Genomic DNA, 15,199 nt, shown 5'->3' on the forward strand with positions numbered 1-15,199 from the left:
TTTTAGAGTGTCGGGTTTGTTTACATCAAGCCGGCCCCCAGTCAACTAAATCGGAATTCTGAAACGGAATTCAATTCGAATCGTTTACGTATTCCGTTTCAAACGCAACAACCGATACGTACACCGAATCGGTTGATGCGTTTGAAACAGAATACGTAAACGATTCGAATTGAATTCCGTTTCAGAATTCCGATTAAGTTAACTGGGGGTAGTGCAGATTACAGATTTTCAAGGAAAACAGATTGGCCATTGTGAAGTTGCTGTGAAGTTTTCCATGGCACTTCGAAAAGTTTAACTCCATCCACACTTGCTTATTTACAACGTTTTGCTTGAATTGATCATAAATTTACTACCTAGACTTAAATATTAAAAAAAAACTATAAAAAAAACTTTTCGCTCCAAAACGTTATTTGTGGACGCCCCCACAACAGCACAGAAACAGAGACGTCAAAACAGTCAAAGCAGGCTGTTTACGTCTTGTGTTGCGCGCATCCGATCGTGTTTGTTTTCCGAGCCGGTTCGCGGACAGTTCCAGGAACACCGAGGTTCCTCTTCTGGATTCCGTCCCGTGGTGCTATGTTTTGTGCGCTAAGTGTGAAGAATCGGGGGAAAACGGCGCAAAAGAATCCGCGCAAAAGTTGATCGGAACAAGTGTAATAATTTTGTCTGCGCTTTGTTCTGTTTGTGGAAAAAGAGATACGCGTTTGTTGCCTCTACGCGGGTAGAGTAGAGGTAGAAATCCTGGCCACAAAAGTAGCAGATGGTGCTATTTTCCATCCGGCCAGCAACACAAACAAAACACCGGTACGAGCGGAAACGTCTTCCTGTTTGCTGCACGGACTAACAGCAAAAACGACATCCAGGGAACTGCAAAAAGGAGTCGTAATCTTCGCGGATTGCTTCCGGTGCCGATCATGAAGGTAAGTTAAAGCAAAACAATGTAAATGGACCAATGTCGAAGTGTAAACAAAAAGTTTATCCTGCTCACGTTGATGTTTACATTAGGATCGATCAGGACAGAATCTTTGTTTACACTTCGACATTAGCATTACATTGTTGTGCTAGAGCAGTTTCATTACTTTTGATAGTTTACGCACTTTCGCGTTTCCAAGTTTTTCGAATGCTACGCAGTTTTTGCAAACACCGATTATTGACGGGGAATTTCTTTTCAGGTTCGAAGAAGAGGAGGCTTACCCTATCGGTGGAGCGGCCCAGAACGCCGACTATTTCGAAGCCAAAGATGGTTCTGTAACCTGATAGAAGGCATCTATCTTGTTCGATAAGGTTGCGGCGAGGACGGCCTGCCAGCCAGCAAGTGCAAACTTGATCAACCGGGCAATAAGATAAGTAAACTTATTTTTTTAGCGGTAGTTTTTCCTCCTCTTCCTTCTTCTCTTCTTCCTCCTTATCCCTTTCTTCTTCCTCCTCCTTCTCCCCCTACTCCTCCACCTTCTGATCGAATCGGTTTAACAATACGGCTCTTGACATTCGACCTCCGACATATATTTTTCAAGCAAAACAAGTAAATGGGCCAAGTTAGATTTGTAAATATGCATTTTATCCTGTCCACGTCAGTGCATATTTACATTTATCATATCCTGCCATGTTAAATCTAGCAAAACAATGCCAAAGGGCCGTAATGGGTTTGTGAACAGAGTGTATCTTGCTCACGTTGGATAACACTGACCTACAAAAATCGACAAAAATGACTGCGCAGATTCAACTCGATGGTAAGCATGAAGTTTAGGGTCACAATAAATATTTTTTAAAAATTCAAAGTGCACTTGTTTCTGGGGACCAGAATGTTCATGCTTCCCCTCGAGTTGAGCCTGCGCTGGAATTTAGTTGGTCGGTGTAATGTTTACGTTTGGCATGAAAGGGATTCATTCTTTGTTTACAAACCCACTACGCCCCTTTGGCATCGGATAGCTATAAATGACTGCTTATTTACAAATCCAAATTGCGTGTTAAAAGAAAAAAATAGTGCATAAAACAGGGCATACTATCTACTATCTACAATATTGATTTTACAGGGAATCTGATTAATTTGAATGTTGATTTTTAAAGAAATTTTATTTACTTCTTAGAAAACCTAGATTTTTTTATATATATTTCATTTTGTTTTCGTGCAATATTTGGTTTAAAAATATTTCAATATTGTTTTATTGCAGATTACTGTCATGGAGTTGATGAAGGCTGTCTATTGGAAACTCAAGTTAAGGATCACAACGCACCATTTATAATCAGAAATTCTTCCTGTGGCGATGCTTATCACTTTAATGATCTTCTTCAGATAAGTGCCTTATTTCTTCAAGAAAAAGAATAAGACACTTTGTGATAATTTTTCATTATTTTTAGTTTGGAATTCAACATTGATCGACAAATAAAACCAACGTGATTGCATCGAAAAACCATAGGAATGTGAGTGATGACGGATTTTTTAAATACGTTTATTGGAGTCGCCAAGGTCAAACTTTAAATTGCGTAGTAATTAAGAAACCAGCATCTCCGAATATAGAAAAGCCAGTAGCTATTTTTATATCTCGCTTACTTATTCAAAAGGTCCTATGTACGTAGGAATCCCATGGCGCATTGGTGGTTTTGAAAAAGTAATCTAGATATCAAAAATATCAATTTCAAAACAGATTTCGTTAACTACACTGAAATATAAAAATCAAAATTAGTTCATGTACTTTTATGTTATATTTTGCTGGAATAGTTCTGTTACTTTTTTATTAGATTCTAATTTTGTTTTAGTTTTTCTTTGAGTAAATTATGTTATACAATTCTTTTATTACAACTCTTATATGACCCATATTTGTAACAGCCTGAGTAACGATGCCATGCTTCATTATAATTATGTATTTTTTTCTGTTTTCAAACTTCTGCTCGGATATGTGATAAAATAATAACACTTTTTGTTATGCAATCAATCCATTAATAAATAACAAATCCAGAGTTTTTTTTGAAAAGGACCAATAAACCATTGTCTTTCATATGTTTATAGGACCTAATCAAAAAAAACTCTGGAAATATAAAAAAATAATAACACTTTTTGTTATGCAATCGATCCAAATCAATAACAGTTTTTGTTATTTGGGTGCTCCCACCCATCGCTCAGAATAACTAACCTTGTTATTCTATTGTTCTGGATTCTATGTTATTAGTATGTTATTGAAATAACAGAGCAATAACAATTTGAGTTATTTTTCGAACAAATCTTTGTTATGGAAATTTGTTATTTTAACAACTAATCCGATCATCCCAATAACGAATTTTGATCTTCTCACAATATCAAAAACTGACCTTCCCAAGTTATTTCCGTCTGCTCGGGTAACCATCAATGGTGGAGAAAATTAATGAATTACGTTTTCAGATAAGTTTTGGATGTAAAAATGTCTTTATTGAGCCATGGCCCAAGTCGGTCCAAGTTTACAGGACAGAGTTGCCAATTATTCTAAAAAAGTAAGATTTTCCAAAACTGTGAAAAAAAGCCATTATGTTATTTCTTTAAAGATGTAAAATCAAATTTGCAATCGGAAAGTGCTTTGCAGAAATTAAAAAAACGTTCAAAATTTTCAACTATAGCCATTTTTGTTGTTAAATTTTTGCAATCGCTGCAAATATTTTATGAAATTACAATAAAAAAACCAAATTTCGATGGAAATAGATGTGCAATTACCTGGAAGCAATTTTAAATGCATTGATGCGTTGATAATCATTTTTATCATGACAGAACTAAATAAAATATTTCTAATATTAATGAAAATCAAATGTGTTGTAACCGCCGTTTTTTTGGGACTTTAACTTTAAAAATGAAACTGCCTGAATTTCCTGATCAAGTTTGAACTAAGCTATTTTTTTCATAGATCAGAAAATTGCTTCAAAGACTTAAATGTCTGGACCTATGGTTAATAATATACAATCTCTGACAGAAAAGCTAAAAGGAAAATGAAGTTTTTTCTATTCATCATTAAAAATGCCGATTTTCAACGACAAAGTAAAAATCAAATGATCCTTAACATTTGAAAGGTAACAAAAACCAAGTTAAAGCCACAGGTCTTAAAGTTATGATTGAGGTTAGAAAAAATAGTTCTTATTGATGTTATTTTTCCTCAATTTTTGTGGAATATGGAAATTACACATTAAAATATCTAAATAAACCTATTTTCAGAGGTCCACCTCTATTATCCAACGGCCCCATACAAAAATCACTTCAGATAATCAAATCTGCGGGATTTTATTTATCGAAAATTGGGTTATTAACTTTCAAAAACATGATTCCTCCGACCTTAACCATCCCAATTGTTTTAACGTAGTTTTCCGTGGAATAAATCTTGACAAATGATAATTTGATACATAAATTCATGTCTTATTGAAAAGCTTTCAATATTTTATAAAAATGTTTTTAATCATTGTTGAATAATTTAAAAAGTATTCAAAGAAAAGCAGAAATTCCAAAATCTTTGTTCAAGAGTTATTGATTATAACGGTGGATTTTAAATTTCTTTAAAAGACGAAAAAACGAATTTCACATGCATCGAACCTCAGTCATTTTGTTTGCCTATCCCCTCCTGTTTGTGGAAATAAATCTAAAATTCCACAAACAGTAATCACTCACCAACACGCACACTTTCTTTAATCTTTCCCAAAAAAAACTGAAAAGTAACCACTCATAACCAGCCACTCCCAAAACCTCGAAACAAATACACGCGCACATACTTGTCCCGAAAACCGCAGCCGCAGAAATATATTTTAATTTATTCACCGCAAAATTATCATTTCTCACTCTTCGGCGCCGAAAAACCGCAGCAGGCCAGTCCGGACGTCTTCAAGCTCTCATTGGTCAAGAATCGCACTCACACACACTCTCGCTCACATTCAATCATTATCACGGAACCAAGTTCCACTTGTTAAACAGGTGTCCGTCCATTTTGTTTCCCAAATTTTCCGAGGTGGTGTGAGGTTCTCGGGTGCGGCGAGGCGCAAGTGTCTGATTTGCGGTTTTGTCAGATTTTTCCTCACAACGCACACACATACAAGTTTGGCACCAGCCAACACAAGCAAGCGGTGAACACGAACAAAAAAATGTGGAAGCAAGAATTTTCACCCTCGTTCAAAAACCGCAGAAAAATATATTTTTCCATTTGTAATTCTTTTCACACACACGACAAACGGGTCGAAGTAGGCGAAAGGGGACGAAGCGCAGTGCCGAAAAGTCAAACAAAAGAGAGCCGGACGGAGTGTTATTGTTTGTTTTCTTCCTCCTCCTCCTTCTTCGCGCCGAAGCCTGCTTCGGTTGAGCTCGCGCCAATCGGTCAGCCGGTTTGCGGTTTTGACGAATCGTAGCAGGCCGAGTGAAAATTATGCATTCGGAATATGACTGTATGTGTGGGTGCGAAGGGCAGACAAAGGGAAAAATCGATGCGCGACGTCTTACGTTTGCGGTTTGATATTTTGCGGTTTCACACGCACACATGCTCGCTTCGAATCACACACACACTCGGGTGATAAGCGGAATATTGTGGAATTTTCCGACCGTGTAGGCGGAGACTTTGCGGTTTTCGGTTGTTTAACCGCAGCGATTGGTTTATATTTACGAGCGGAAGAACTTTTCCAACGTGGTGGTAGTAGGCGATTGATAACGATGACGTGTGGGTGTCATTACTGCGCCAGAGAAACACTCACAGCAAGCTGTGACAGCTTGAAATGGCGAATTTCACCACTAATCATAAAAAAATAGCAAACAATCTGTCAATCAAAAATCCGCGAGAAAAAACGCACATTGAATCAATTTCTTAAACGACGCGACATCTCGCGAAAAGCTCCGCAACTAATGGCGAACTTTTTCTCACGCCGTTTTTTCTCTCATTTTTATTTTCTCACCGAAAGCTAAGACAATTTTCTTGCGTCCGCTCGCGACTCATTTTTTTCAACGCCAAGTTTTCCTTGAGTTTTTCCCCTCATTCTCTCGTTTTCAAGGAAAAAGTTACTTCAAGAAATCACGAGGGTGGCTTGCTTGGATGTGTAGGTGGGTTACTTTGATGGAGGGGAAAATGTCTGAGACATGACTTCTCGCTGAAGGGAAAGGGTGGGTTTGTGTGGGTGAGGGTTGCAAAATTCTTTTAATGCGCTGTGAAATGAGTGCTGTGGGGGAAAACGGAAGTGAGTTCGCGGGCGCGCAATTCTTTTCTTGAAAGTTTATTTTCTTTGGGAGTGAGTGAAGGTGGTGGTATTGGTGATGGGGTGGGGGAAGGGTTGTTTCGTGAACCGAGCAAAAGATGGCACTGGGGGTTTGAAATTGGAATAACTTGATTTCTAAGTTAGTTTAAAATTCTTGAAAAACTAAATTAAAAATTTTTGTTTGTGACTGATAGTCAGTTGAAAATGAAGGCTCAAGATTGTTAGGCAGCAAAAATGATAAAAATTTGCTCACTTGGTAAGACTAGAAAAAAATCCAAGCCTAAACTATATTTAATTGATTTTTATGAAATCCTGGTAAAATCTGGCATAAACTAAAGATTTTTGCTTTGTAGTTACCATGTGGCTGGTATTTTTTCAAAACTCAACTCACTCAATTATGTTCTGATTAGTGTAGATTTTTTTCATGTATGGGTTGTTTGTTAAACTAAAAAATGATTTCAAAACTTATAACCTGATTGTGGTCCTAAAATTATTGTTTTTTTATTATTATTATTATAAAATGCGTGAATAATCGTGACACGACTTTATTTTTTTTAAGTCAAATGAAATGTATTTTTTTGCCAATATTTTTTTTACCCACTGATTTTTTGTGAAAATTGTGAATAGGGGAGAGAAACTGGAAATACTTCTGTTTATGTTCAAATGATTTTCATTACACAATTTTGAGGGTTTTGTTAACAAGCTAATAATTTGGCCATTTTAATGGTTTACAGTACAGTCGTACAGTCAATCATCAGTTTTTTTAAGAATAAAAGATCAGACGAAAACATATTTTTAAGCGATAAAAAAACACTTTGTGCACCAAAAATTTATTAAAATCCATACAATTTTTCAACTAAAACATGCTAAAAATGATTGATGAACTTGTTTTTTCTCCTGACAAGTGACTCCCGAGAAGTGACAAAAACTTTAAATAAAATTTGAACCAGTGTGATTTTATTAAAGTAAACTTGACAAAATTTAAAAACGAATTTAAATCAGGAATTTTTGATAGTTAAAATTAGTTGAATTTTTGTTCTTCAAATTTTGCTTAATGTTTTGACAGAAATCTTTAAACTTTTTACAAATTTTTGGAAGCTCTAACATTAAACTTGAGAAATATTTGAACAATAAAATAAATATGATTAAAAAGTCTCCCCAGCCTCTCCTTTAACTCACTTTGAAACATTTTTGAATAAGCTTAAAAAGGCAGTTTTTTCCCGCACTGTAATCATAAGTTTATGTCGCCTCTCCTTCAAATTTGGTCTGAAAAATCAGGGGGCAAAACAAATATGTTTCTTAAAAACTTAAAAATTTCCATGAAAATAGAAGTCAAATCAACTGAAAACAAGCTAAAATGCATTTTTCTGCATTGATAATCATATTTAGCATGTTTGGGCTTGTTTAAAAATGTTTTGAATTTTTATGAAATTCCAATGTACAGAACCGCAAAAATTTTATTTTTCGCAAAAAATAAAAATTTCGTCAATACTTAGATATTTTGAAAACTAATGATGGCATAACAACTGGACAGGTGTATAATGCATTCTAAAACACTTTTTTCATTAAAATGTTGAAACTATGGCTCGTATTTTCAATTTTAATACTTTTTTATTCCCCCCCCCCCCTGAGACTTTGGTCAGAGTCGAGGGACATAAACTTCAAGAAATATTTGCAACGGCCTTATTTTTAGTAAAAAAACTGATATTTTGGAAAAACTGCCTTCTGATTTTTCAGACCAATTTTGAAGTAGAAAAATAGTAAAGTATTCAGAATGGAATTGTATATTATCCTTCTATTTTCAAACGAGATTACACTATACACCATAGCAAGGCAATCGTTTTCTATTTTTGGCATAACTTTAAGGAACTTTTTTTTATTTAGCAGTGATTACAAGCCTTCTGCATTAGAGTAATTTCTACGAAATCGGTATTTTTTCTTCAATTTAAATTTCTGTATTTTTTATCCGGCTCCCAAGAAGCCATTTTGCATCAATGGTTTGTCCATACAAATATGGCAGCTGTCCATACAAAAATTATATAAGAAAATTAAAAAATCTGTATCTATTTAAGAAATTTTTTGATCGATTTGGTGTCTTCGGCAAAGTTGTAGGTATGGATAAGAAGACACTGAAAAAAATGATACAAGGTAAAAAATAATTTGGTGATTTTTTATTTAACTTTTCGTCTCCAAAACTTGATTTTCAAAAAATACTACTTTGATTTGTTTTAATTTTCTGATATGTTTTAGGGGACATCAAAGGCCAACTTTTTAGAAATTTTCAGAATGGGCAAAAAATGTTTGACCGAGTTTTGAATTTTTGAATCCATACCGATATCTTAAAAAAATCGAAATACTGGTAGCAAAAAATTTTGAACTTCATTTTTCGATGTAAAATCAAATTTGCAATCAAAAAGTACTTAAGTGAAATTTTCAACTTAAAGCAATTTTTAGGTAACTTTTTTGAAAATAGTCGCAGTTATTCATTTTTTTTTTAAATTAGTGCCCATGTTTGCTCACTTTTGACAAAAATATTTTTGAAAAGCTGAGAAAATTCTCTATATTTTGCTTTTTGAACTTTGTTGATACGACCCTTAGTTGCTGAGATATTGCCATGCAAAGGTTTAAAAACAGAAAAAATATGTTTCCTAAGTTTGTACCATTTTTTCACTGTAGTCCTTATCCATACCTACAACTTTGCCGAAGACACCAAATCGATCAAAAGATTCCTTCAAAAGGTACGATTTTTGAATATTCATGTATCATTTTTGGACAGCTGCCAAATTTGTATGGAAAATTGAAATATACAAACTAATGATGCAAAATGGCTCCTTTGGGCATACCGAAGGCACCAAAAAATTGTCGGCCGGATACTCTGCCTAAACTAACTGCCTAAATTTTTTATCGAAATTTTTTATTTTTCCCGTGTTTTTGATGTCATTTTGAGCAACTTTTGTACTACGAAAAACTTTACTTCTCTTGTTTTATGTTTTTCTTGTTTTATTTTTAGTATTTAAATTTGCATTTATCTAGTTTGGTTTATGTTTGTTTTTGGTAGTATTTGGCTTATTCTCCCACCTAATATAATTACATTTTGCAAATCATTTTTTTTCACATTTTTACAGTGACTTTTTTATTTTTTTTGCTTGTTTTTCACATTTTCTGCTATAGAATGGCACCATTATCATTTGAATTGTAAAAAAATGCGTAGAGCCATACATACTTCTTTGTACTGAAAATGTAGAAAATGATAGTAAAAAAACAGCCAAATTTGACCCCTAAAAAAATTACATTTTCTAAAACATTGGCAAAGTCACATAAAACAAGTTAAACTTCCAACCCTAAAATTTTCTAAAATTATAAGAGTTCTTCTTTCCAATGCTTTTTAAAGATCAAAAATTGGTCGAAAAATTGATATTTAGCATTTTTTTAGATCGAAGCCCGGCTAGAGGTAGTTGAAGGTTAAAAAAATACACAAATTAAAATTAATAAAAAAAAGTCCGATTTTGTAGAGAATTGCTCTGTAGTTATAATTTTTGTCTTATATTTGAGGCTTTTCCAGTTTTAAAAAAGTTGTCATCAAACTTAGAAAATTGTTCGTAGCGTACAAACTTAAATCCATGGAAAACGATCTTCTACAATGAAAATGTACTTTGGTCAATCACTTGACGTAAGTGTTGGAATGTTTCAAACTCTACGATAAGTTGACGTTTCCTAACAAAGGTAAACAAATAACTGCATAAGCAGCGATTTTTGAACAACTTATTAATTCTAAAGAACTTTACTATTTTAAGATAAGTGATTGTAAATAGGTTGTCAGGCTTCAAAAGGAAACGGAAAAGACACCGGAAAAGACTTATCTATTAGCGCATAGGTACATGATATAACTTTTCACAGCCACTTGAGAAGACAAACGTGTACTCAATAAAGTGATAAAAAGACGCTCATGAGTTGACGTTCAATCAGTGCCAGCAGAAATTTCCTTGATGCAAGATGTCGCTACCAACCGCGGTTCTTTCGCTGATTGTTTTGGCTCAATTTGACGCCGGAAATTCTTCGCCAACCAACGAATTCGAAAGTCTTCGCGGCTGCCACCAGTTCAACAGTCACTCCGGGTACTACGCGGTCCATCCTTACTTCAACACGAGCACGTACCTTCGGGAAGTCGCGCTAGTGTACTTTGTGCACCAGATTTGGGAAACTTCGAAAAACAATTATTTTTCATGAAACAATCAAGCCGTAACCTTGATATATGCTCAAGATAAACCTTTTTACTTACGGAAACAAGTTGAGCTAAGACATTGTATAGTAAAAACTATTTTTAATATATTTTTTAAAATAGTGTTTTTGGGTTGGTGCACAAAGTACACCAGCGCGACTGCTCGTGTAAGTATTTTTTTTGGTGGAATGAATACCGGAAGTTACACATTGTTTTTATGAGTCTCAATTTGGATCAAATGACCCCAAAACTGTTGCATTGTATTCAAGGGGGCCTCTAATAACGACTCAATGCATATATTGGAACTGAGTGCGGTCCGGTGGCCCTTGGGGATGTTCCGAAGAGGGGACATATCCGAAATTCCGGTCCGCTAGGCATGATGGGTGTCAAACTTCATAATTTTCAACGGCAAACCTCAATATGAACAAGTAAAGTGTCAGAGATGATCTTGCCACCATCCGGATTAACCCGGCGGCCCCGGGGATGTTCCGAAGAGGGACATTTCCGGAAATCCGGTCCACAAGCCATGATGGGTGTCAAACTTTATAATTTTCAACGGCAAATCTAAATATGAACATTTCAAGTGTCACAGATGATCTTGTCACCATCCGCATTAACCCGGTGGCCCCGGGATGTTCCGAAGAGAGGACATTTCCGGAAATCCGGTCCACAAGCCATGATGGGTGTCAAACTTCATAATTTCCAACGGCAAACCTCAATATGAACATGTAAAGTGTCACAGATGATCTTGCCACCATCTGGATTAACCCGGTGGCCCCGGAGATGTTCTGAAGAGGGGACATTTCCGGAAATTCGGTCCACAAGCCATGAAGGGAGTCAAACTTCATAATTTTCAACGGCAAATCTCAATATAAACATTTCCAGTGTCAGAGATGATCTTGTCACAATCCGGATTAACCCACCCATTTCCGGAAATCCGGTCCACAAGCTATGATGGGCGTCAAACTTCATAATTTTCAACGGAAAATCTAAATATGAACATTTCAAGTGTCAGAGATGATCTTGCCAACATCCGGATTAACCCGGTTGCCCCGGAGATGTTCCGAAGAGAGGACATTTCCGGAAATCCGGTCCACAAGCTATGATGGTTGTCAAACTTCATAATTTTCAATGGCAAATCTAAATATGAATATTTCAAGTGTCAGAGATGATCTTGTCACCATCCGCATTAACCCACCCGGTGGCCCCGGGGATGTTCCGAAGAGGGGACATTTCCGGAAATCCGGTCCACAAGCTATGATGGGTGTCAAACTTCATAATTTTCAACGGAAAATCTCAATATGAACATTTCAAGTGTCAGAGATGATCTTGTCACCATCCGCATTATCCCGGTGGCCCCGGGGATGTTCCGAAGAGAGGACATTTCCGGAAATCCGATCCACAAGCCATGAAGGGTGTCAAACTTCATAATTTTCAACGGCAAACCTCAATATGAACATTTAAAGTGTCAGAGATGATATGCGTTTTTGTAAAATTTCCAAATATCAAAATCAAAATCAAAATGAACATCGTGATCAGTACACAGCAAAAAAAAATTTGAATTTTGGAAAGATAAAAATTTTGTTGGTTGAATATAACCTCTTTTTTGAGTAATATTACTTGAAAAATTTTCCTGCAAATTGGATATTTTTGGAAATCTCGATTCCCGGGAAATTTGGTGACTCTCGGGAATTTTGAAACTTATAAATATTGAAGCAAAATATTATATACCGTCAGTGGGGGTGACATTGGGTCTGGGGGGTGAGATTGGATCAAAGTATTTTTTTACGGATTTTACTATTCTCAGGTACTTCTCAATGAAACTAAATTCTGTTAAAAGGGTTGTGCAAGGGACATCTTAAGATGACTTTTCTGAAAAAATCTCGTTCCTAAAACAAATCCTGTCATTTTAGCAGCTATCTAAAGTTGAGGTACGTTTTTGGCCAAAAATGACCTCTCGAAAAATCAACTTTTTAATTTTTTTGTCGGAATTGATCAAAAAGTACCCAAATGTTTGAAAATCTCTCCTTCCAATATTTTAGCATGTCAATACGATTTCCTCGAACAAGAAACACTGTTGGATGACTTGTTTTTACTATATCTTTGTATTTGAGCATCATTTTAGTTTGATTTGACCCAATGTCACCACCTTAAAGGGGTGGGATTGGGTCAATTTTCAAACGATTGCCATTTAAGGTAGAGTCCATCAAATTAAACCATATTTTGGGAAAATGTTAGTAAACCATCTAAGAACAATTCTACGATAAAAGATTTTCGATGTAATTCAAATTGTTTTGTTATTAAGAAATTACGAGAGGTGTATCGTTTTTGACCCATAGTCACCCCCACTGACGGTAGCCAATCAGAAACACTAGGTTACTTATATTGTATACAGATTATTGTTGTTGTTAGGAGCGGCCGTGGCTGACTGGTTACGGTGTTTGCTTTGAAAGCGAACGGTTCTGGGTTCGATTCCCATCTGCTCCCAACGAGAAAATTAAGAACACAAAAATTTGAAATGATGAATATGAACGAAAATCAATGTCGCTCGAAGCGGGGTTCATTCCCCCGTCCTTTGGATTGGTAAGCAAAAATGCTAACCACTAGGCCATGACTACTAGGTGAGCTTTGACTGGAATTTGGATACTGTTACAAAGAGCGCGTTTTGGGCGCAATAACCACGGCAAATAGTGTCCATGGCGGTGTGCCCCACGCTTTTTCCTTCCCTTGTCGATTCAGAATTGTGTTGTTGTTCGAACACTCCGTGCTCAAACTCAACCCACTTCAACGAATCATATCTCTGCAATACGACTTTACGCAGTAGGCCTGGCCGCTTTTACGCTTGTGAAGTTTCAATGCATTCTAATGCAATAGCGTACTACAAATGTTCATAAATGACAAGAAGAGAGCTAGGCGTAATCTAATCTAAGGCACTCTCCAGGATCCCTTCGAAAGATTGGCTGCGTTAGGGTTTGGTTGGATAAGATTAGATTAGATTAGATTAGATTGTTGTTAATTCAGTTATTTCTGACTGATTTAACCTTCTTGGTCATTCGCTGTCCTATGCTAAAGAGGAAAAATAAAATGTTCATATTGAGGTTTGCCGTTGAAAATTATGAAGTTTGACACCCATCATGCCTTGAAATTCCCGACCGGAATTTCGGAAATGTCCTCTCTTTGGAACATCCCCGGGGCCACCGGGTTAATCCGGATGGTGGCGAGATCATCTGTGACACTTGAAATGTTCATATTGAGATTTGCCGTTGAAAATTATGAAGTTTGACATCCATCATAGCTTGTGGACCGGATTTCCGGAAATGTCCCTCTTCGGAACATCCCCGGGGCCACCGGGTTAATCCGGATGGTGGCGAGATCATCTGTGACACTTGAAATGTTCATATTGAGATTTGCCGTTGAAAATTATGAAGTTTGACACCCATCATAGCTTGCGGACCGGAATTTCGGAAATGTTCTCTCTTTGGAACATCCCCGGGGCCACCGGGTTAATCCGGATGGTGGCAAGATCATCTGTGACACTTGAAATGTTCATATTGAGGTTTGCCGTTGAAAATTATAAAGTTTGACACCCATCATGGCTTGTGGACCGGATTTCCGGAAATGTCCTCTCTTCGGAACATCCCCGGGGCCACCGGGTTAATGCGGATGGTGGCAAGATCATCTGTGACACTTGAAATGTTCATATTGAGATTTGCCGTTGAAAATTATAAAGTTTGACACCCATCATGCCTTGCGGACCGGAATTTCGGAAATGTTCTCTCTTTGGAACATCCCCGGGGCCACCGGGTTAATCCGGATGGTGGCAAGATCATCTGTGACACTTTAAATATTCATATTGAGATTTGCCGTTGAAAATTATGAAGTTTGACACCCATCATGCCTTGTGGACCGGAATTTTGGAAATGTCCTCTCTTCGGAACATCCTCGGGGCCACCGGGTTAATCCGGATGGTTGCAAGATCATCTGTGACACTTGAAATGTTCATATTAAGGTTTGCCGTTGAAAATTATTAAGTTTGACACCCATCATGGCTTGTGGACCGGATTTCCGGAAATGTCCCCTCTTCGGAACATCCCCGAGGCCCCCCGGTGTATTCCAGATGGTGATTAGATATCTGATGACATTCTTGTTGGTGAAATTAACAACTTTGTAGAACATTGTTTCTTCCTATTTGGAATTATATTCGATTTATTTTAAAATTTCTGACAGGTGCACAAAGTACACCACGCGACTGCTCTTGTAGTTTTTTTTTGCGCGACTTCCCGAAGGTTAAAAACATCCAGACCGATGCCAAAGGAGTGACCAGGCTGCGAATTGGTGTTCTGGGTGACAAACACGCCGCCATTCGGTTCACGTCGGTTCCAACGGGATACACGGCCTCGATGACGGAGATTGGTGATTGGTTTGAGAAGTTGATTTTTGGTTTTTTTTAACCATTTCTAATTTGTAGCCTTGGCGTACTACGACAACACACGCACGGACATCCGCAAGTATCCACGGTCACTTCTGAGCACTGGTGCAACGTGGACTAATCTGGGCGAGTTTCACGTGCCAAATGTGATGAACATTTACAAACCGGTCATGTTGACGGTCGCGATTCCCCCGAACGGACTCGTCACCGTCACCAGAGATGACGAAAATGTGCCATTTTTGCTGTTTAACGATCCGTCGTTTTCCTTCAAGTTTATCGGATTCTGCAAGTGGGACGTTCCAGTGGTGTTTTTCTACGACTGTCCTTTGCTACAAAAGACGGGTTGCTGACTAGTGAGTAAGATTTTT

At 36.9% G+C, this 15,199-nt stretch overlaps 1 protein-coding gene across 1 annotated transcript; it reads left to right on the forward strand.

Moving 5' to 3' along the window:
• Positions 1-10,159: 10,159 nt before the first annotated feature.
• LOC119765182 lies at positions 10,160-15,199 on the forward strand. Its single transcript, XM_038248541.1, has 3 exons — positions 10,160-10,336; positions 14,690-14,815; positions 14,871-15,199. The coding sequence occupies exons 1-3, from the start codon at positions 10,177-10,179 to the stop codon at positions 15,179-15,181; spliced, it is 597 nt and encodes a 198-aa protein (XP_038104469.1). The 5' UTR covers positions 10,160-10,176; the 3' UTR covers positions 15,182-15,199.

This window comes from Culex quinquefasciatus, chromosome 1 (genome assembly GCF_015732765.1).
Source record: "Culex quinquefasciatus strain JHB chromosome 1, VPISU_Cqui_1.0_pri_paternal, whole genome shotgun sequence".
NCBI classification, from domain to species: Eukaryota; Metazoa; Arthropoda; class Insecta; order Diptera; family Culicidae; genus Culex; species Culex quinquefasciatus.

What these genes read in the sequence shown, in the direction of transcription:
- LOC119765182 (XM_038248541.1), top strand. Translation starts at nt 10,177, where the DNA reads ATGTCGCTACCAACCGCGGTTCTTTCGCTGATTGTTTTGGCTCAATTT. An exon ending in TTACTTCAACACGAGCACGT is followed by an intron (nt 10,337 to 14,689) that starts ACCTTCGGGAAG and finishes ACTTCCCGAAGG; the next exon opens with TTAAAAACATCCAGACCGAT. An exon ending in GGCCTCGATGACGGAGATTG is followed by an intron (nt 14,816 to 14,870) that starts GTGATTGGTTTG and finishes TCTAATTTGTAG; the next exon opens with CCTTGGCGTACTACGACAAC.